Source organism: Salmo salar, chromosome 11, assembly GCF_965601325.2.
Source record: "Salmo salar chromosome 11, fSalSal1, whole genome shotgun sequence".
NCBI classification, from domain to species: Eukaryota; Metazoa; Chordata; class Actinopteri; order Salmoniformes; family Salmonidae; genus Salmo; species Salmo salar.
In genome coordinates this window covers 32,729,878-32,752,466 of record NC_138301.1, presented here as the reverse complement: position 1 = coordinate 32,752,466, position 22,589 = coordinate 32,729,878, and the positions used below count along the sequence as shown (strand labels likewise).

General features: G+C 47.2%; 1 protein-coding gene across 1 annotated transcript in view; it reads right to left on the bottom strand.

Moving 5' to 3' along the window:
- The window catches only part of LOC106562488 (atos homolog protein A), a 35,896-nt gene that overhangs the window by 10,350 nt on the left and 2,957 nt on the right, over positions 1–22,589 (bottom strand). The window contains exons 2-3 of the mRNA XM_014127394.3: positions 2,933–3,120; positions 2,653–2,849 (exon numbers count right to left, since the gene is read on the bottom strand). Of these exons, the coding sequence (XP_013982869.3) occupies positions 2,653–2,849; positions 2,933–3,120 (385 nt within the window). The remainder of the gene's footprint in view (positions 1–2,652; positions 2,850–2,932; positions 3,121–22,589) is intronic.

Below are 22,589 nucleotides of genomic sequence, written 5' to 3'. Positions count from 1 at the left end.
GCTGCTAGTTGAGGACTTGTGGTGTCTGTTTCTCAAAATAGACACTAATGTACTTGTCCTCTTGCTCAGTTGTGCACCGGGGCCTCCCACTCCTCTTTCTATTCTGGTTAGAGTCAGTTTGCGCTGTTCTGTGAAGGGAGTAGTACACAGCGTTGTACCAGATCGTCAGTTCCTTGGCAATTTCTTGCATGGAATAGCCTTCATTTCTCAGAACAAGAATAGACTGACGAGTTTCCGAAGAAAGTTATTATTTCTGGCCATTTTGAGCTTGTAATCGAACCCACAAATGCTGATGCTCCAGATACTCAACTAGTCTAAAGAAGGCCAGTTTTATTGCTTCTTTAATCAGCACAGTTTTAAGCTGTGCTAACATAATTGAAAAAGGGTTTTCTATTGATCAATTATCCTTTTAAACTGATAAACTTGGATTAGCTAACACAACGTGCCATTGGAACACAGGACTGATCATTTCTGATAATGGGCCTCTGTACCCCTATGTACACTGCTCAAAAAAGTAAAGGGAACACTAAAATAACACATCCTAGATCTGAATTAATTAAATAATCTTATTAAATACTTTTTTCTTTACATAGTTGAATGTGCTGACAACAAAAATCACACAAAAATAATCAATGGAAATCCAATTTATCAACCCATGGAGGTCTGGATTTGGAGTCACACTCAAAATTAAAGTGGAAAACCACACTACAGGCTGATCCAACTTTGATGTAATGTCCTTAAAACAAGTCAAAATGAGGCTCAGTAGTGTGTGTGGCCTCCACGTGCCTGTATGACCTCCCTACAACGCCTGGGCATGCTCCTGATGAGGTGGCGGATGGTCTCCTGAGGGATCTCCTCCCAGACCTGGACTAAAGCATCCGCCAACTCCTGGACAGTCTGTGGTGCAACGTGGCGTTGGTGGATGGAGCGAGACATGATGTCCCAGATGTGCTCAATTGGATTCAGGTCTGGGGAACGGGCGGGCCAGTCCATAGCATCAATGCCTTCCTCTTGCAGGAACTGCTGACACACTCCAGCCACATGAGGTCTAGCATTGTCTTGCATTAGGAGGAACCCAGGGCCAACCGCACCAGCATATGGTCTCACAAGGGGTCTGAGGATCTCATCTCGGTACCTAATGGCAGTCAGGCTACCTCTGGCGAGCACATGGAGGGCTGTGCGGCCCCCCAAAGAAATGCCATCCCACACCATGACTGACCCACCGCCAAACCGGTCATGCTGGAGGATGTTGCAGGCAGCAGAACATTCTCCACGGCGTCTCCAGACTGTCACATGTGCTCAGTGTGAACCTGCTTTCATCTGTGAAGAGCACAGGGCGCCAGTGGCGAATTTGCCAATCTTGGTGTTCTCTGGCAAATGCCATACGTCCTGCATGGTGTTGGGCTGTAAGCACAACCCCCACCTGTGGACGTCGGGCCCTCATACCACCCTCATGGAGTCTGTTTCTGACCGTTTGAGCAGACACATGCACATTTGTGGCATGCTGGAGGTCATTTTGCAGGGCTCTGGCAGTCCTCCTCCTGCTCCTCCTTGCACAAAGGCGGAGGTAGTGGTCCTGCTGCTGGGTTGTTGCCCTCCTACGGCCTCCTCCACGTCTCCTGATTTACTGGCCTGTCTCCTGGTAGCGCCTCCATGCTCTGGACACTACGCTGACAGACACAGCAAACCTTCTTGCCACAGCTCACATTGATGTGCCATCCTGGATGAGCTGCACTACCTGAGCCACTTGTGTGGGTTGTAGACTCCGTCTCATGCTACCACTAGAGTGAAAGCACCGCCAGCATTCAAAAGTGACCAAAACATCAGCCAGGAAGCATAGGAACTGAGAAGTGGTCTGTGGTCTCCACCTGCAGAACCACTCCTTTATTGGGGGTGTCTTGCTAATTGCCTATAATTTCCACCTGTTGTCTATTCCATTTGCACAACAGCATGTGAAATTTATTGTCAATCAGTGTTGCTTCCTAAGTGGACAGTTTGATTTCACAGAAGTGTGATTGACTAGGAGTTATATTGTGTTGTTTAAGTGTTCCCTTTATTTTTTTGAGCAGTATTCAATTTAAAACAATCTGTCGTTTCCAGTTACAATAGTAATTTACAACATTAACAATGTCTACACTGTATTTCTGATCAATTTTAATGGACAAAAACACATTTCTAAGTGACCCCAAACTTTTGAACGGTAGTGTTTATACATGTTTTCTGTTTGATACGGCGGCAAAGTGGAATAATCCAGTTTTTGCATGTGCCACTAGCTCAACCTAGTCCTGACAAAAAGTGTGTGTCGTGTGTACATACTATCGTGGTACAGGCTGCAGGGTGTGTGTGTCTACATACTGTCGTGGTACAGGCTGCATTGTGTGTGTGTGTGTGTGTGTGTGTGTGTGTGTGTGTGTGTGTGTGTGTGTGTGTGTGTGTGTGTGTGTGTGTACATACTGTCGTGGTACAGGCTGCAGGGTGTGTGTACATACTATCGTGGTACAGGCTGCAGGGTGTGTGTGTGTGTACATACTATCGTGGTACAGGCTGCAGGGTGTGTGTGTGTGTGTGTGTGTGTGTGTGTGTGTGTGTGTGTGTGTGTGTGTGTATACATACTATCGTGGTACAGGCTGCAGGGTGTGTGTGTGTACATACTGTCGTGGTACAGGCTGCAGAGTCCATCGCTCCAGTAGCAGAGCGTCTTGTTTGATCGCTGGGTCACTGATGGGGTCACTAGGGGGACTCTCATCTCCATAGCAACAGTCTGGCAGCAGCATCACCTCCACCATGATGGGAATACTGTTCCTCCACAATGCACACACCTCCGAGCGCACACGCCGCGCCTGCAAACACTTGAACACACACAGACAGGGGAGGGTAAGTGTGTGTGTGTGCGTGTTACCTGGGGAAGTGTGTGTATGTTTGTGGACGTTACCTGTGGCAGTTTGTCGCTGCACTCGTGCCTGTGTAGGGGCGGCAGAGCGGACTTTGCAGGGGGGCAGTGCAGCCCCTCGGTGCGACCCTTCACAGAACATTCTGGGGTCCGTCCCTCAGTGATCAACAGGGTCAGGAACACCAGGAAGTCCTCAGCATCGTACTCAAAGAACTCCTCCACCACCACGTCTAGAAGACAGGGGAAAGAAAAACACTGGTCAGATATATTCTGATGGGGATACATTTCAATTTACGCAATTCAAGCAAGAACACGCATTCAGAGACCATAGACGGTGTAGAATGGGATAAGAACACGCATTCAGAGACCATAGACGGTGTAGAATGGGATAAGAACACGCATTCAGAGACCATAGACGGTGTAGAATGGGATAAGAACACGCATTCAGAGACCATAGACGGTGTAGAATGGGATAAGAACACGCATTCAGAGACCATAGACGGTGTAGAATGGGATAAGAACACGCATTCAGAGACCATAGACGGTGTAGAATGGGATAAGAACACGCATTCAGAGACCATAGACGGTGTAGAATGGGATAAGAACACGCATTCAGAGACCATAGACGGTGTAGAATGGGATAAGAACACGCATTCAGAGACCATAGACGGTGTAGAATGGGATAAGAACACGCATTCAGAGACCATAGACGGTGTAGAATGGGATAAGAACACGCATTCAGAGACCATAGACGGTGTAGAATGGGATAAGAACACGCATTCAGAGACCATAGACGGTGTAGAATGGGATAAGAACACGCATTCAGAGACCATAGACGGTGTAGAATGGGATAAGAACACGCATTCAGAGACCATAGACGGTGTAGAATGGGATAAGAACACGCATTCAGAGACCATAGACGGTGTAGAATGGGATAAGAACACGCATTCAGAGACCATAGACGGTGTAGAATGGGATAAGAACACGCATTCAGAGACCATAGACGGTGTAGAATGGGATAAGAACACGCATTCAGAGACCATAGACGGTGTAGAATGGGATAAGAACACGCATTCAGAGACCATAGACGGTGTAGAATGGGATAAGAACACGCATTCAGAGACCATAGACGGTGTAGAATGGGATAAGAACACGCATTCAGAGACCATAGACGGTGTAGAATGGGATAAGAACACGCATTCAGAGACCATAGACGGTGTAGAATGGGATAAGAACACGCATTCAGAGACCATAGACGGTGTAGAATGGGATAAGAACACGCATTCAGAGACCATAGACGGTGTAGAATGGGACAAGAACACGCATTCAGAGACCATAGACGGTGTAGAATGGGACAAGAACACGCATTCAGAGACCATAGACGGTGTAGAATGGGATAAGAACACGCATTCAGAGACCATAGACGGTGTAGAATGGGACAAGAACACGCATTCAGAGACCATAGACGGTGTAGAATGGGATAAGAACACGCATTCAGAGACCATAGACGGTGTAGAATGGGATAAGAACACGCATTCAGAGACCATAGACGGTGTAGAATGGGATAAGAACACGCATTCAGAGACCATAGACGGTGTAGAATGGGATAAGAACACGCATTCAGAGACCATAGACGGTGTAGAATGGGATAAGAACACGCATTCAGAGACCATAGACGGTGTAGAATGGGATAAGAACACGCATTCAGAGACCATAGACGGTGTAGAATGGGATAAGAACACGCATTCAGAGACCATAGACGGTGTAGAATGGGATAAGAACACGCATTCAGAGACCATAGACGGTGTAGAATGGGATAAGAACACGCATTCAGAGACCATAGACGGTGTAGAATGGGATAAGAACACGCATTCAGAGACCATAGACGGTGTAGAATGGGATAAGAACACGCATTCAGAGACCATAGACGGTGTAGAATGGGATAAGAACACGCATTCAGAGACCATAGACGGTGTAGAATGGGATAAGAACACGCATTCAGAGACCATAGACGGTGTAGAATGGGATAAGAACACGCATTCAGAGACCATAGACGGTGTAGAATGGGATAAGAACACGCATTCAGAGACCATAGACGGTGTAGAATGGGATAAGAACACGCATTCAGAGACCATAGACGGTGTAGAATGGGATAAGAACACGCATTCAGAGACCATAGACGGTGTAGAATGGGATAAGAACACGCATTCAGAGACCATAGACGGTGTAGAATGGGATAAGAACACGCATTCAGAGACCATAGACGGTGTAGAATGGGATAAGAACACGCATTCAGAGACCATAGACGGTGTAGAATGGGATAAGAACACGCATTCAGAGACCATAGACGGTGTAGAATGGGATAAGAACACGCATTCAGAGACCATAGACGGTGTAGAATGGGATAAGAACACGCATTCAGAGACCATAGACGGTGTAGAATGGGATAAGAACACGCATTCAGAGACCATAGACGGTGTAGAATGGGATAAGAACACGCATTCAGAGACCATAGACGGTGTAGAATGGGATAAGAACACGCATTCAGAGACCATAGACGGTGTAGAATGGGATAAGAACACGCATTCAGAGACCATAGACGGTGTAGAATGGGATAAGAACACGCATTCAGAGACCATAGACGGTGTAGAATGGGATAAGGCATGGAAGTCAGACAAATGAAATGGCAGCAGGCTCCTGTTCTCTTGTAGAGTAGGAGACAACATGCTACAACACCCTGCCCAGACTAACCACTAAACACAGACAGGAAGGACAACACTATTCCTGTTCTGGGGATCATTTTAGAATCTCCACGTCAGCTGAGCACAGGCGCTGTGTCACAGAATAACACTCAGACAGAAAAAGAACAGTGTGTTCTACTGTAGTGTCTGTCCGGTCAGGGTTGGGTTAGGGTGGACCCCCAGAGCTTCTCAGCTGTCTCTGGGGGTCGCTGTGTGTCTAGTTTGTCTCTCTCTCTGTGTGTGTGTGTGTGTGTGTGTGTGTGTGTGTGTGTGTGTGTGTGTGTGTGTATATGTATATATATATACACTGCCCAAAAAAATAAATGGAACACTTAAACAACACAATGTAACTCCAAGTCAATCACACTTCTGTGAAATCAAACTGTCCACTTAGGAAGCAACACTGATTGACAATACATTTCACATGCTGTTGTGCAAATGGAATAGACAACAGGTGGAAATTATAGGCAATAAGCAAGACACCCCCAATAAAGGAGTGGTTCTGTAGGTGGTGACCACAGACCACTTCTCAGTTCCTATGCTTCCTGGCTGATGTTTTGGTCACTTTTGAATGCTGGTGGTGCTTTCACTCTAGTGGTAGCATGAGACGGAGTCTACAACCCACACAAGTGGCTCAGGTAGTGCAGCTCATCCAGGATGGCACATCAATGCGAGCTGTGGCAAGAAGGTTTGCTGTGTCTGTCAGCGTAGTGTCCAGACCATGGAGGCGCTACCAGGAGACAGGCCAGTACATCAGGAGACGTGGAGGAGGCCGTAGGAGGGCAACAACCCAGCAGCAGGACCGCTACCTCCGCCTTTGTGCAAGGAGGAGCAGGAGGAGCACTGCCAGAGCCCTGCAAAATGACCTCCAGCAGGCCACAAATGTGCATGTGTCTGCTCAAACAGTCAGAAACAGACTCCATGAGGGTGGTATGAGGGCCCGACGTCCACAGGTGGGGGTTGTGCTTACAGCCCAACACCGTGCAGGACGTTTGGCATTTGCCAGAGAACACCAAGATTGGCAAATTCGCCACTGGCGCCCTGTGCTCTTCACAGATGAAAGCAGGTTCACACTGAGCACGTGACAGATGTGACAGAGTCTGGAGACGCCGTGGAGAACGTTCTGCTGCCTGCAACATCCTCCAGCATGACTGGTTTGGCGGTGGGTCAGTCATGGTGTGGGGTGGCATTTCTTTGGGGGGCCGCACAGCCCTCCATGTGCTCGCCAGAGGTAGCCTGACTGCCATTAGGTACCGAGATGAGATCCTCAGACCCCTTGTGAGACCAATAGCTGGTGCGGTTGGCCCTGGGTTCCTCCTAATGCAAGACAATGCTAGACCTCATGTGGCTGGAGTGTGTCAGCAGTTCCTGCAAGAGGAAGGCATTGATGCTATGGACTGGCCCGCCCGTTCCCCAGACCTGAATCCAATTGAGCACATCTGGGACATCATGTCTCGCTCCATCCACCAACGCCACGTTGCACCACAGACTGTCCAGGAGTTGGCGGATGCTTTAGTCCAGGTCTTGGAGGAAAGGGAGGTCATACAGGCACGTGGAGGCCACACACACTACTGAGCCTCATTTTGACTTGTTTTAAGGACATTACATCAAAGTTGGATCAGCCTGTAGTGTGGTTTTCCACTTTAATTTTGAGTGTGACTCCAAATCCAGACCTCCATGGGTTGATAAATTGGATTTCCATTGATTATTTTTGTGTGATTTTGTTGTCAGCACATTCAGCTATGTAAAGAAAAAAGTATTTAATAAGATTATTTATTTCATTCAGATCTAGGATGTGTTGTTTAAGTGTTCCCTTTATTTTTTTGAGCAGTGTATATACACATATATATATGTGTGTGTGTGTATTTGTTTGTGTGTGTGTGTGTCAGGCAGTCACACACATTCTTCCAGGGAACTCCTCCCACGTGCTCAGAGCTGCTCTCTGCACATGGAGAGAGAACAGTCAACACAGACACAGAGTGGGAGCGAGACAGAAACAGCACAGAGAACATGGATCAGGGGAGAGGGCTGCAGCCAGCTGTAGGCTGAGACTTAGGGAGTTGGAGGGGGGTCGGGGAGAGAAACCCAGCTCTGACTGGCTAATGGCTATAGGAAAGGTGGAGTGAGAAGGGAGAGGAGCAGCCTATAGGACTTCCTATACAGTGATCTGCTCTGCTAACCTTCTGCTTCCTCCCAGTGGAGTAGGCTAAATGTAAAGCTCTGGCAGGAGGGAAAGAGAGAGGGAAACAAAGGAGGGAGAATAAGGAGGGAAAGAGAGAGATCCTCCGTTCCAGTGGGATAGGCCAGAGAAATATGGGACATGGCTGCTCTGGTGTCAGCTTTCTGTTTTTAGTATGTGTATCATGTGGGAATGTGTGTATCGTGTGGGAATGTGTGTATCGTGTGGGAATGTGTGTATCGTGTGGGAATGTGTGTATCGTGTGAGAATGTGTGTATCATGTGTGTATGTGTACAGTGAGTGTGTATTATGTAAGAGGAGAGGTTTATAAAGAGCAGACTGACTACAGAGCAGCTCGCAGGTCTTATTAATACAACTACTGCTGCTGTCCTGGAGAGGAGCTGGAACACAGCCCACTGATCAGCTGGCCTAGTGCACACACACACACACACACACACACACACACACACACACACACACACACACACACACACACACACACACGTCACAGGGCGTGGAAAACATCCCCCAGGGTGCTGGATTCGTACAGGGGAGGGGAGAGGGTGTGTGTGTAGTTAATAGATAATGGAGTCATGTTTAGGTCTGCTGTATAGTGCTATAGTACAAAGAATAGTGCTGTTGTTTTTTTAGGCCTCAGCTAGAAGACAAGCTGATTAACTCATGGGCTAACACACACTTTCTCTCTCCTTCTGGACACACACACACACACACACACACACACACACACACACACACACACACACACACACTTTCTCTCTCCTTCTGGACACACACACACACACTTTCTCTCTCCTTCTGGACACACACACACACACACACACACACACACACACACACACACACACACCTTTCTCTCTCCTTCTGGACACACACACACACACTTTCTCTCTCCTTCTGGACACACACACACACACTTTCTCTCTCCTTCTGGACACACACACACACACACACACTTTCTCTCTCCTTCTGGACACACACTTTCTCTCCTTCTGGACACACACACTCTCTCTCTCTCTCCTGCTGGACACCCACACTCTCTCTCTCCTGCTGGACACACACACTCTCTCTCTCTCCTTCTGGACACACACACACACTTTCTCTCTCCTTCTGGACACACACACACACTTTCTCTCTCCTTCTGGACACACACACACTTTCTCTCTCCTTCTGGACACACACACACTTTCTCTCTCCTTCTGGACACACACACACTTTCTCTCTCCTTCTGGACACACACACACTTTCTCTCTCCTTCTGGACACACACACACACTTTCTCTCTCCTTCTGGACACACACACACACACTTTCTCTCTCCTTCTGGACACACACACACTTTCTCTCTCCTTCTGGACACACACACACACACACACACACACACACACACACACACACACACACACACACACTTTCTCTCTCCTTCTGGACACACACACACACTTTCTCTCTCCTTCTGGACAAACACACACTTTCTCTCTCCTTCTGGACACACACACACTTTCTCTCTCCTTCTGGACACACACACACTTTCTCTCCCCTTCTGGACACACACACACACACACACACACACTTTCTCTCTCCTTCTGGACACACACACACACACACACACACACACACACACACACACACACACACTTTCTCTCTCCTTCTGGACACACACACACACACTTTCTCTCTCCTTCTGGACACACACACACACACTTTCTCTCTCCTTCTGGACACACACACACACACTTTCTCTCTCCTTCTGGACACACACACACACTTTCTCTCTCATTCTGGACACACACACACTTTCTCTCTCCTTCTGGACACACACACACTTTCTCTCTCCTTCTGGACACACACAGACTTTCTCTCTCCTTCTGGACGCACACACACTTTCTCTCTCCTTCTGGACACACACACACTTTCTCTCTCCTTCTGGACACACACACACTTTCTCTCTCCTTCTGGACACACACACACTTTCTCTCTCCTTCTGGACACACACACACTTTCTCTCTCCTTCTGGACACACACACACTTTCTCTCTCCTTCTGGACACACACACACTTTCTCTCTCCTTCTGGACACACACACACACTTTCTCTCTCCTTCTGGACGCACACACACTTTCTCTCCCTCTTTGCTGAATCTCCAGGTTCCCACACTAGTCCAGAGAAACAGATGTCACAAGTATAACTGATGAGACATAAGCACTGAGAGGGGAGATCATGTGTGTATCATCAAGGCTGCTATCAGTTCAGCTGTAATACAATTGTCCTCTGTTCCAAACCAAGGCCAGATCATTATGAACCCTCTCCTGGTCATCAATACCTGGTTGACATTGTTGACCCCTGGTTAGTCTAGTAGGGACAGTATCTAACCTGGAGGAGAGGTGGTGTGTGGCTACTACCTAGTAATGTGCCATACAATTCACACCCTCCCTCGAGCCCCTGCCTCTTTCTCTCTGCGTCTCTCCACACACACACACTTTCAGATTGAATTCATGAAACACAGAGTCTGTATTAAACACACACAGAGTCTGTATTAAACACACACAGAGTCTGTATTAAACACACACAGTGTCTGTATTAAACACACACAGTGTCTGTATTAAACACACACAGAGTCTGTATTAAACACACACAGAGTCTGTATTAAACACACACAGAGTCTGTATTAAACACACACAGAGTCTGTATTAAACACACACAGTGTCTGTATTAAACACACACAGTGTCTGTATTAAACACACACAGTGTCTGTATTAAACACACACAGTGTCTGTATTAAACACACACAGTGTCTGTATTAAACACACACAGTGTCTCTATTAAACACACACAGTGTCTCTATTAAACACACACAGTGTCTCTATTAAACACACACAGTGTCTCTATTAAACACACACAGTGTCTCTATTAAACACACACAGAGAGTGGATATATTAGTTGTGGTAGGCAGTAGTGTGAGATTAGACAGCTTCTCCATGGTAAATCTGATTACAGTTACAGCAGGGCAGGCCCCTCTGGGATAAACATAACTACACTACAACTACCCACCACTAACCATACCCCCTACTAACACCAGCCAGCATTAACCCTACCCCCCACTAACACCAACCAGCATTAACCCTACCTCCACTAACACCAACCAGAATTAACCATACCCCCCACTAACACCAACCAGCATTAACTCTACCCCCCACTAACACCAACCAGCATTAACCCTACCCACCACTAACACCAACCAGCATTAACCATACCCCCCACTAACACCAACCAGCATTAACTCTACCCCCCACTAACACCAACCAGCATTAACCCTACCCCCCACTAACACCAACCAGCATTAACCCTACCCACCACTAACACCAACCAGCATTAACCATACCCCCCCAATAACACCAACCAGCATTAACTCTACCCCCCACTAACACCAACCAGCATTAACCCTACCCACCACTAACACCAACCAGCATTAACCATACCCCCCCACTAACACCAACCAGCATTAACCATACCCCCCACTAACACCAACCAGCATTAACTCTACCCCCCACTAACACCAACCAGCATTAACCCTACCCACCACTAACACCAACCAGCATTAACCATACCCCCCCAATAACACCAACCAGCATTAACTCTACCCCCCACTAACACCAACCAGCATTAACCATACCCCCCCACTAACACCAACCAGCATTAACCCTACCTCCACTAACACCAACCAGCATTAACCCTACCCACCACTAACACCAACCAGCATTAACCATACCCCCCCACTAACACCAACCAGCATTAACCCTACCCCCCACTAACACCAACCAGCATTAACCCTACCCACCACTAACACCAACCAGCATTAACCATACCCCCCCACTAACACCAACCAGCATTAACCATACCCACCACTAACACCAACCAGCATTAACCATACCCCCCCAATAACACCAACCAGCATTAACTCTACCCCCCACTAACACCAACCAGCATTAACCCTACCCCCCACTAACACCAACCAGCATTAACCCTACCCACCACTAACACCAACCAGCATTAACCCTACCCACCACTAACACCAACCAGCATTAACCCTACCCCCCACTAACACCAACCAGCATTAACCCTACCCCCACTAACACCAACCAGCATTAACCATACCCCCCACTAACACCAACCAGAATTAACCCTACCTCCACTAACACCAACCAGCATTAACCCTACCCCCCACTAACACCAACCAGCATTAACCCTACCCACCACTAACACCAACCAGCATTAACCCTACCCACCACTAACACCAACCAGCATTAACCCTACCCACCACTAACACCAACCAGCATTAACCCTACCCCCCACTAACACCAACCAGCATTAACCCTACCCACCACTAAAACCAACCAGCATTAACCCTACCCCCCACTAACACCAACCAGCATTAACCATACCCCCCACTAACACCAACCAGCATTAACCCTACCCACCACTAACACCAACCAGCATTAACCCTACCCCCACTAACACCAACCAGCATTAACCATACCCCCCACTAACACCAACCAGCATTAACCCTACCTCCACTAACACCAACCAGAATTAACCATACCCCCCCAATAACACCAACCAGCATTAACTCTACCCACCACTAACACCAACCAGCATTAACCCTACCCCCACTAACACCAACCAGCATTAACCATACCCCCCCAATAACACCAACCAGCATTAACTCTACCCACCAATAACACCAACCAGCATTAACCCTACCCCCACTAACACCAACCAGCATTAACCATACCCCCCCAATAACACCAACCAGCATTAACCCTACCCACCACTAACACCAACCAGCATTAACCCTACCCCCACTAACACCAACCAGCATTAACCCTACCCCCCACTAACACCAACCAGCATTAACCCTACCCCCCACTAACACCAACCAGCATTAACCTACCCCCCACTAAAACCAACCAGCATTAACCCTACCCCCCACTAACACCAACCAGCATTAACCCTACCCCCCACTAACACCAACCAGCATTAACCCTACCCCCCACTAACACCAACCAGCATTAACCCTACCCCCCACTAACACCAACCAGCATTAACCATACCCCCCCCCCACTAACACCAACCAGCATTAACCATACCCCCCCCCCACTAACACCAACCAGCATTAACCACACCCCCCCCCCCCACTAACACCAACCAGCATTAACCATACCCCCCCCCCCCACTAACACCAACCAGCATTAACCCTACCCCCCACTAACACCAACCAGCATTAACCCTACCCCCCACTAACACCAACCAGCATTAACCATACCCCCCCCCCCACTAACACCAACCAGCATTAACCATACCCCCCCCCCACTAACACCAACCAGCATTAACCACACCCCCCCCCACTAACACCAACCAGCATTAACCATACCCCCCCCCCCCCCCCCCACTAACACCAACCAGCATTAACCTACCCCCCACTAACACCAACCAGCATTAACCATACCCCCCACTAACACCAACCAGCATTAACCATACCCCCCCCCCACTAACACCAACCAGCATTAACCATACCCCCCCCCCACTAACACCAACCAGCATTAACCATACCCCCCCCCCCCACTAACACCAACCAGCATTAACCATACCCCCCCACTAACACACACCAACCAGCATTAACCATACCCCCACTAACACACACCAACCAGCATTAACCATACCCCCCCACTAACACACACCAACCAGCATTAACCATACTCCCCCACTAACACACACCAACCAGCATTAACCATACCCCCCCACTAACACACACCAACCAGCATTAACCATACCCCCCCACTAACACACACCAACCAGCATTAACCCTACCCCCCCACTAACACCAACCAGCATTAACCCTACCCCCCACTAACACCAACCAGCATTAACCATACCCCCCCACTAACACCAACCAGCATTAACCATACCCCCCCACTAACACCAACCAGCATTAACCATACCCCCCCACTAACACCAACCAGCATTAACCATACCCCCCCACTAACACCAACCAGCATTAACCATACCCCCCCACTAACACCAACCAGCATTAACCATACCCCCCCACTAACACCAACCAGCATTAACCATACCCCCCCACTAACACCAACCAGCATTAACCAAAAAAATGTGCCCGAACAACCGAAAAAAGTCCAAAACGAACAAAAACATCACAAAATGTCATATTATATGCACAAACTTTTCCGAACTGTTCGTCTGGGAAGCATGCGAACACCGTAACACAAGTATCACTACCTACAGGTTTCCCCCAGGATTTTTTTTCAAGTTAGCGGGGGGATGGGAGCGTCGTCGTGGGCGTTGCCAATTGTGCAGCCTCCTACCAACATCTTTAAAGGCCCTCCTCTTGGCAGAAGAGACCAAATTCTTCTGTTTTAAATGTCATTTCCTGCAATTCTACAAATTTTGCCATGGCTTATGCCATCTGAGTGACTCAAAAATTAGGGAGCCCCATGCCATGACATAAATCATTTTTATTTTGGTGATAGTTCTCAAAGATGATCTCATTTAAAAATATATAACTTCATTATATTTTCTACAAACTTTATATCTTTAGTCTTTTAAGTTCACTGAAAAGGTTTTAGCATAAAAAAATGTATGAAATAATAAATAATCATATTTTTTGGGAGTGGCCGACAACGATTAGCAGCGGCGGCACTCAATGAAAACACACACACCACCAGCTGACACACCTCAACACACACCACCAGCTGACACACCTCAACACACACCACCAGCTGACACACCTCAACACACACCACCAGCTGACACACCTCAACACACACCACCAGCTGACACACCTCAACACACACCAGCGAACACATACAGCCCTGAGGTTCCTCTCCTCCTCTGGTCATAGTGCACATCTATTTTGCATGGGGACAAAGGGTTGCCCTGGCAACACACAGATCATGTTAATGTCCCATCACGGGGATTCTGTGTGTGCTGGAATGAGTTGGGTCTGTGTGTGAGCGTGTGTGCATCTGTGTGTGTGTTTCCAGTGGCACATGAGTCACGTGTGTGTCACTCATCTATGACATGACTGTCTGTCACTGTGTGTGTGTGTGTGTGTGTGTGTGTGTGTGTGTGTGTGTGTGTGTGTGTGTGTGTGTGTGTGTGTGTGTGTCTGTGTTTTCTTACAGACTCTTTGTTCTCCGTGAGGTCTAATCTGTGCCTCAGTGACTGAAACAGACAGCAGTCCAGCCCACTCTACAGGAGCTCTGATTTAAGTTACAAAAACACTAACTAGCCTACACTGTAGCGGCAAGCAAACAGAAAAGTGTTGTCAATACAAAGATGCAGTTTCCTGTTCTATGTGATGTTGGCCTGCCCTGAAATCACATGTAGGAGCAATAAAGAGAATAGAGTTTGAAGTTTAGACATGTTCAATTTACAGTTTCCTGAGAGCTCTCTCTTTGTTCCCTTTATCTACCCCCCCTCTCTTTACACAAAGGGGCAGATTCACAGCACACATAGCAACACACAGATGCCTTCTGATTGGCTTAGAGGGTTGGGTACAGTTCTCTCTTTCTGCTACTGTGAACTCAGCTGCTCCGGCTGCTATTGTCTGGACCTCTCAAACACACCAGGCCCAACGGACACACACATCTCAAACCCTCATTACTAGCTGCTGCAACAGAAGGGCTTTCAAACACACACCAGATTAAGCTTTTACTTGAGCCCAACTGCTAATTTAAAACATTACCACTAGTGACGAGTCTAACGAGAGCATTCAGCCTAGCTAAAGCTTTTAATCATGGTCCTGTGTGGACTGGGGTCAGCTCTGAAGGCCTTGATGTTTACCATTACAGGTGACCCTGACCAGACTAGCCCTGATCATGGCCTCACTAGCCTGGGTGTAAAGGCCTCCAGAGCCAGTGCTCTCTCTCTGCAGAAGCCCACTCTTTGTCCCACTAATACTGATTACGTAACTGGCAGAGTGCCCGGCACAGCACAGGGTAGCACAGCAGGGTAGTACTCACCGCTGTGTACCCACTACGGCCTCAACAGCGGACTCTGAGCACAACTACACTTTACTTTATACTCTGTAGACTGATAGTCTGTGCTCTGCCTTTTAACCTAGGTTTTGAGGAGTTACAGCCCCCCCAATCAGCCACATGTTAGACAATTCAGATTGTGTGTGTTTTGCACACTCAGCTGGTCTCTCCTGCTGGCTGAGCCGGGTCTATCTGGCCTCGGTTGAACCCACAAACACACCCCTGTGACCTACAGCTCTCAGGAGATTACATTTCTGACACAGAGGACAAATTGAGCAACGTCAACAACGCTCCAAAGGCCATGGAAAGTGTGGCAGTCAGACTTGTTAAAGTGCTGAACTGAACTGGAGCTGGCCAGCCATGGCCTAATACATGTCTGTATGACTGACTGACCTAGCCAGGTCATGGGTGGTTCTTCTCTGCAATAGATAGAGGTCAGACGACTAACATGTCCATCTATCTGGCTATGAAAAGCCAACTGACATTAACTCCCGAGGTGTTGACCTCTTGCACCCTCTATAACCATTGTGATTATTATTTGACCCTGCTGGTCTTCTATGAACGTTGGAAACATCTTAAAGAACGATCTCGCCTTAATGTTCATGTACCTTTATAATCTCCACCCGGCACAGCCAGAAGGGGACTGGCCACCCCCGCAGAGCCTGGTTCCTCTCTAGGTTTCTTCCTAGGTTCCTGCCTTTCTAGATATGTTTATCCTAGCCACCGTGCCTCTACATCCGCATTGCTTGCTCTCTGGGGTATTCAGCTCGGTTTCTGTATAAGCACTTTTTGACAACTGCTGTTGTAAAAAGGGCTCTATAAAAACATTTGATTGATATGTATCTAGACTGGCGGCCACTTGCCAAACTAGTTGTGCTTTTACCAATTCCTCTGTTGCTGGTTATCGTGTAGAGGCCAGCGTTAGATACAGGCCAGAGGCTGCTGATAGTCGTCTATGCTCCACAATGTATTCAAACCTACATATTGTGTCAATAGACAGCTCTCTTTCCAGATGCCTTTAAACAGGGGCACAGCACAGGCAGACCAATCATCTGGTTTGGACTATGTTGACCTTGTTACTAAAATAAAGCAACAGAACAAGCAGCAAGCTGACTAACCATGTGGGAGTTCATCTCAGATATAGCAACAACATGTGAGTGAGAGAAGGCAACCATGCATGGTGGTGGGCGGCCATGTTTAGAACAGTAAAGCTGTTGGCTGACTTTTGGAGGGAGGTGTGTTGTTGTTGGCCAAGAGGAATCTGACCCAGCAAGGGGACTCTACTCAGCTCCAACTATGGGATGTGTGTGAAATTGTCAATAGTCTGTTACTTTCCTCTAGTGGTCTCCTCTAAAGTGGTTTCCTCATCTTGTCCCCTCTTCTTGATCTGCACTGATCTGATTCTGAACACAGGTCTTTTTCAATCAGTGAGGAAGGAGAGAGAAGATGAGAGGAAGCCAATGTAAACTATTGACATGCAGCCCATATTACAGAAGGAGAGAGGAGAGGAAGCCAATATAGAATTTTGACATGCAGCCCATATCACAGAGCATCATATATGGGCCAGGGAAGGCATAGAGAGTGGTGCGCTCTGCTAACCCTTCCCCATGCCAGGAGGAAACTGAGCGGGCCAGATGGTTCCTACTCTTCCTGCTGAAATGGCTGCCGGTTGGCTGAGCGCAACCATGGGGGAGGAGCCACAGGGGCACAGGAGGTGACCGGCACACAGGAGCTGATGATGTCACTAACACAGAACCGGTCGGGTCAACACACTTACGTCCCGTGCTGGTTCTGAGCCCGAGCAACCACTGAGCCTGTGTGTGTGTGTGTGTGTGTGTGTGTGTGTGTGTGTGTGTGTGTGTGTGTGTGTGTGTGTGCAGGCATGAGCCCGACTGACCACTAAGCTTGTGTGTGTGAGCGTGAGCCTGTGTGTGTGTACACACGTGTGTGTGTGTCAGGCCAGCGTGAGCCAGATAAGACCCCCAGTTACATAAGAGCATTACTGGGAGGACTGGTTGGAGCCGAATCACACGCTGAACTTGAACTGAACTACAGTACCGGCTAACACAGGAACCTGTCAGAGCACTTTTATGTTCAAGTTACATACCGCACCTTTATGTTTTGGAGCCCAGAGGTCTACAAAGACAGTCAGCGTGACACATCCAGCACGTCAAAACACAACATAGACCTACATCCCAGTGATCAGACGTGACTGACCCTTTCTGTGAGAACAAAAACACCTGTCGCTGTACCTGCCTGTCATTCTGTCTGGTTAGTGAAATAACAAAACGGCTGTCCTTTTATACCTGCCTGTCATTCTGTCTGGTTAGTGAAATAACAAAACGCCTGTCCTTTTATACCCGCCTGTCATTCTGTCTGGTTGTGAAATAACATAACGCCTGTCCTTTTATACCCGCCTGTCATTCTGTCTGGTTAGTGAAATAACATAACGCCTGTCCTTTTATACCCGCCTGTCATTCTGTCTGGTTAGTGAAATAACATAACGCCTGTCCTTTTATACCCGCCTGTCATTCTGTCTGGTTAGTGAAATAACATAACGCCTGTCCTTTTATACCCGCCTGTCATTCTGTCTGGTTAGTGAAATAACATCACGCCTGTCCTTTTATACCCGCCTGTCATTCTGTCTGGTTAGTGAAATAACATAACGCCTGTCCTTTTATACCCGCCTGTCATTCTGTCTGGTTAGTGAAATAACATAACGCCTGTCCTTTTATACCCACCTGTCATTCTGTCCGGTTAGTGACCTAACATTTCGCCTGTCCTTTTATACCCGCCTGTCATTCTGTCTGGTTAGTGAAATAACATAACGCCTGTCCTTTTATACCCGCCTGTCATTCTGTCTGGTTAGTGAAATAACAAAACGCCTGTCCTTTTATACCCGCCTGTCATTCTGTCTGGTTAGTGAAATAACATAACGCCTGTCCTTTTATACCCGCCTGTCATTTTGTCTGGTTAGTGAAATAACATAACGCCTGTCCTTTTATACCCGCCTGTCATTCTGTCTGGTTAGTGAAATAACATAACGCCTGTCCTTTTATACCCGCCTGTCATTCTGTCTGGTTAGTGAAATAACATAACGCCTGTCCTTTTATACCCGCCTGTCATTCTGTCTGGTTAGTGAAATAACATAACGCCTGTCCTTTTATACCCGCCTGTCATTCTGTCTGGTTAGTGAAATAACAAAACGCCTGTCCTTTTATACCCGCCTGTCATTCTGTCTGGTTAGTGAAATAACATAACGCCTGTCCTTTTATACCCGCCTGTCATTCTGTCTGGTTAGTGAAATAACATAACGCCTGTCCTTTTATACCCGCCTGTCATTCTGTCTGGTTAGTGAAATAACATCACGCCTGTCCTTTTATACCCGCCTGTCATTCTGTCTGGTTAGTGAAATAACATAACGCCTGTCCTTTTATACCCGCCTGTCATTCTGTCTGGTTAGTGAAATAACATAACGCCTGTCCTTTTATACCCACCTGTCATTCTGTCCGGTTAGTGACCTAACATTTCGCCTGTCCTTTTATACCCGCCTGTCATTCTGTCTGGTTAGTGAAATAACATAACGCCTGTCCTTTTATACCCGCCTGTCATTCTGTCTGGTTAGTGAAATAACAAAACGCCTGTCCTTTTATACCCGCCTGTCATTCTGTCTGGTTAGTGAAATAACATAACGCCTGTCCTTTTATACCCGCCTGTCATTTTGTCTGGTTAGTGAAATAACATAACGCCTGTCCTTTTATACCCGCCTGTCATTCTGTCTGGTTAGTGAAATAACATAACGCCTGTCCTTTTATACCCGCCTGTCATTCTGTCTGGTTAGTGAAATAACATAACGCCTGTCCTTTTATACCCGCCTGTCATTCTGTCTGGTTAGTGAAATAACATAACGCCTGTCCTTTTATACCCGCCTGTCATTCTGTCTGGTTAGTGAAATAACAAAACGCCTGTCCTTTTATACCCGCCTGTCATTCTGTCTGGTTAGTGAAATAACATAACGCCTGTCCTTTTATACCCGCCTGTAATTCTGTCTGGTTAGTGAAATAACATAACGCCTGTCCTTTTATACCCGCCTGTCATTCTGTCTGGTTAGTGAAATAACATAACGCCTGTCCTTTTATACCCGCCTGTCATTCTGTCTGGTTAGTGAAATAACATCACGCCTGTCCTTTTATACCCGCCTGTCATTCTGTCTGGTTAGTGAAATAACATAACGCCTGTCCTTTTATACCCGCCTGTCATTCTGTCTGGTTAGTGAAATAACATAACGCCTGTCCTTTTATACCCGCCTGTCATTCTGTCTGGTTAGTGAAATAACATAACGCCTGTCCTTTTATACCCGCCTGTCATTCTGTCTGGTTAGTGAAATAACATAACGCCTGTCCTTTTATACCCGCCTGTCATTCTGTCTGGTTAGTGAAATAACAAAACGCCTGTCCTTTTATACCCGCCTGTCATTCTGTCTGGTTAGTGAAATAACATAACGCCTGTCCTTTTATACCCGCCTGTCATTTTGTCTGGTTAGTGAAATAACATAACGCCTGTCCTTTTATACCCGCCTGTCATTCTGTCTGGTTAGTGAAATAACATAACGCCTGTCCTTTTATACCCGCCTGTCATTCTGTCTGGTTAGTGAAATAACATAACGCCTGTCCTTTTATACCCGCCTGTCATTCTGTCTGGTTAGTGAAATAACATAACGCCTGTCCTTTTATACCCGCCTGTCATTCTGTCTGGTTAGTGAAATAACATAACGCCTGTCCTTTTATACCCGCCTGTCATTCTGTCTGGTTAGTGAAATAACATAACGCCTGTCCTTTTATACCCGCCTGTCATTCTGTCTGGTTAGTGAAATAACATAACGCCTGTCCTTTTATACCCGCCTGTCATTCTGTCTGGTTAGTGAAATAACATAACGCCTGTCCTTTTATACCCGCCTGTCATTCTGTCTGGTTAGTGAAATAACATAACGCCTGTCCTTTTATACCCGCCTGTCATTCTGTCTGGTTAGTGAAATAACAAAACGCCTGTCCTTTTATACCCGCCTGTCATTCTGTCTGGTTAGTGAAATAACATAACGCCTGTCCTTTTATACCTGCCTGTCATTCTGTCTGGTTAGTGAAATAACATAACGCCTGTCCTTTTATACCTGCCTGTCATTCTGTCTGGTTAGTGAAATAACATATCGCCTGTCCTTTTATACCTGCCTGTCATTCTGTCTGGTTAGTGAAATAACATATCGCCTGTCCTTTTATACCTGCCTGTCATTCTGTCTGGTTAGTGAAATAACATATCGCCTGTCCTTTTATACCTGCCTGTCATTCTGTCTGGTTAGTGAAATAACATATCGCCTGTCCTTTTATACCTGCCTGTTTGTATGGTGAATAACAAAACACCTGTTGTAGGTGAATCACTGCAAGAAGGTTGACATAATAGTCAGATTGACTGTCTGATTGTTCTGTCGGGCCTGGCTGTCGGTGAGAGTTCCCTCAACTCTGTGCTCTACTGGCTGTTCGGGGCCTTCGGCGATGGGCTAATTAAGCAATAAGGCCAGAGGGGGTGTGGTATATGGACAATAGGGCTGCTCTTATGCACGCCGCAACGCGGAGTGTTAGGACACAGCCCTTAGCCGTGGTATATTGGCCATATATCACAAACCCCCGAGGTGCCTTATTGCTATTATAAACTGGTTACCAACGTAATTGGTATTAACAGCTTCTACCCCCAAGCCATAAGACTCCTGAACAGCTAATCAAAGGGCTACCCACACCCCTCTTTACGCTGCTGCTACTCTCAGTTTATTATCTCTGCATAGTCACCATCTACCTACATGTACATATTACCTCAATTACCTCGACTAACCGGTGCCCCCACACATTGACTCTGTACCGGTACTCCCTGTATATGGGACAGCAGGTAGCCTAGTGGTTAGAGCATTGAGCCAGTAACCGAAAGGTTGCTAGATCGAATCACCGAGCTGACAAGGTAAAAATCTGTCGTTCTGCCCCTGAACAAGACAGTTAACCTGCTGTTCCCCGGTAGGCCGTCATTGTAAATTAGAATTTGTTCTTAACTTCCCCCGTTAAATAAGAACGAGTTCTCTAAACATTCTCTCTGTTACGTTGTGGGTGTGTGAATCAAGACAGTGTAAGTCCACGGGGGTAAAGCCTAGAGAAACTAACTCCTGTCACTAGTTCAGCGTAGAGGCTAGAATGCTCCGTAAACACCTTCCTCGCCAGGGAGATGAGGAGGAGAGAGGGGGTCTGGGAGGAGGAGGAGAGGATAAGACAGGAAAGGAGAGAAGAACGGGATCAGGACAAACGGAGGAGAGAGATGGAGTACAGGGAGGGCAGTCTGTCTGTCTGCATTTTCAACCAGAGGAACAGTATGTCCCATAATAACAATAGAACAGTGGGAGCATCGGCTGGCCTGTCATATGGGAACTGCTCCAGAGCAGCTTCTATTGCAATTAGACATTATTAATAGAACCACCGTGACAGACCGACAGGGAGCCAACAACAGAATCTATATGAGGGGGAAGGGAAAGAAAGGCTCAGTTGGTAGAGCATGACACTTGCAACGCCAGGGTTGTGTGTTCGATTCCCAACGTGGACCAGTACGAAAATGTATGCACTCATGTATGTCGCTCTGGATAAGAGCATCTGCTAAATGACTAAAATGTAAATGTAGTC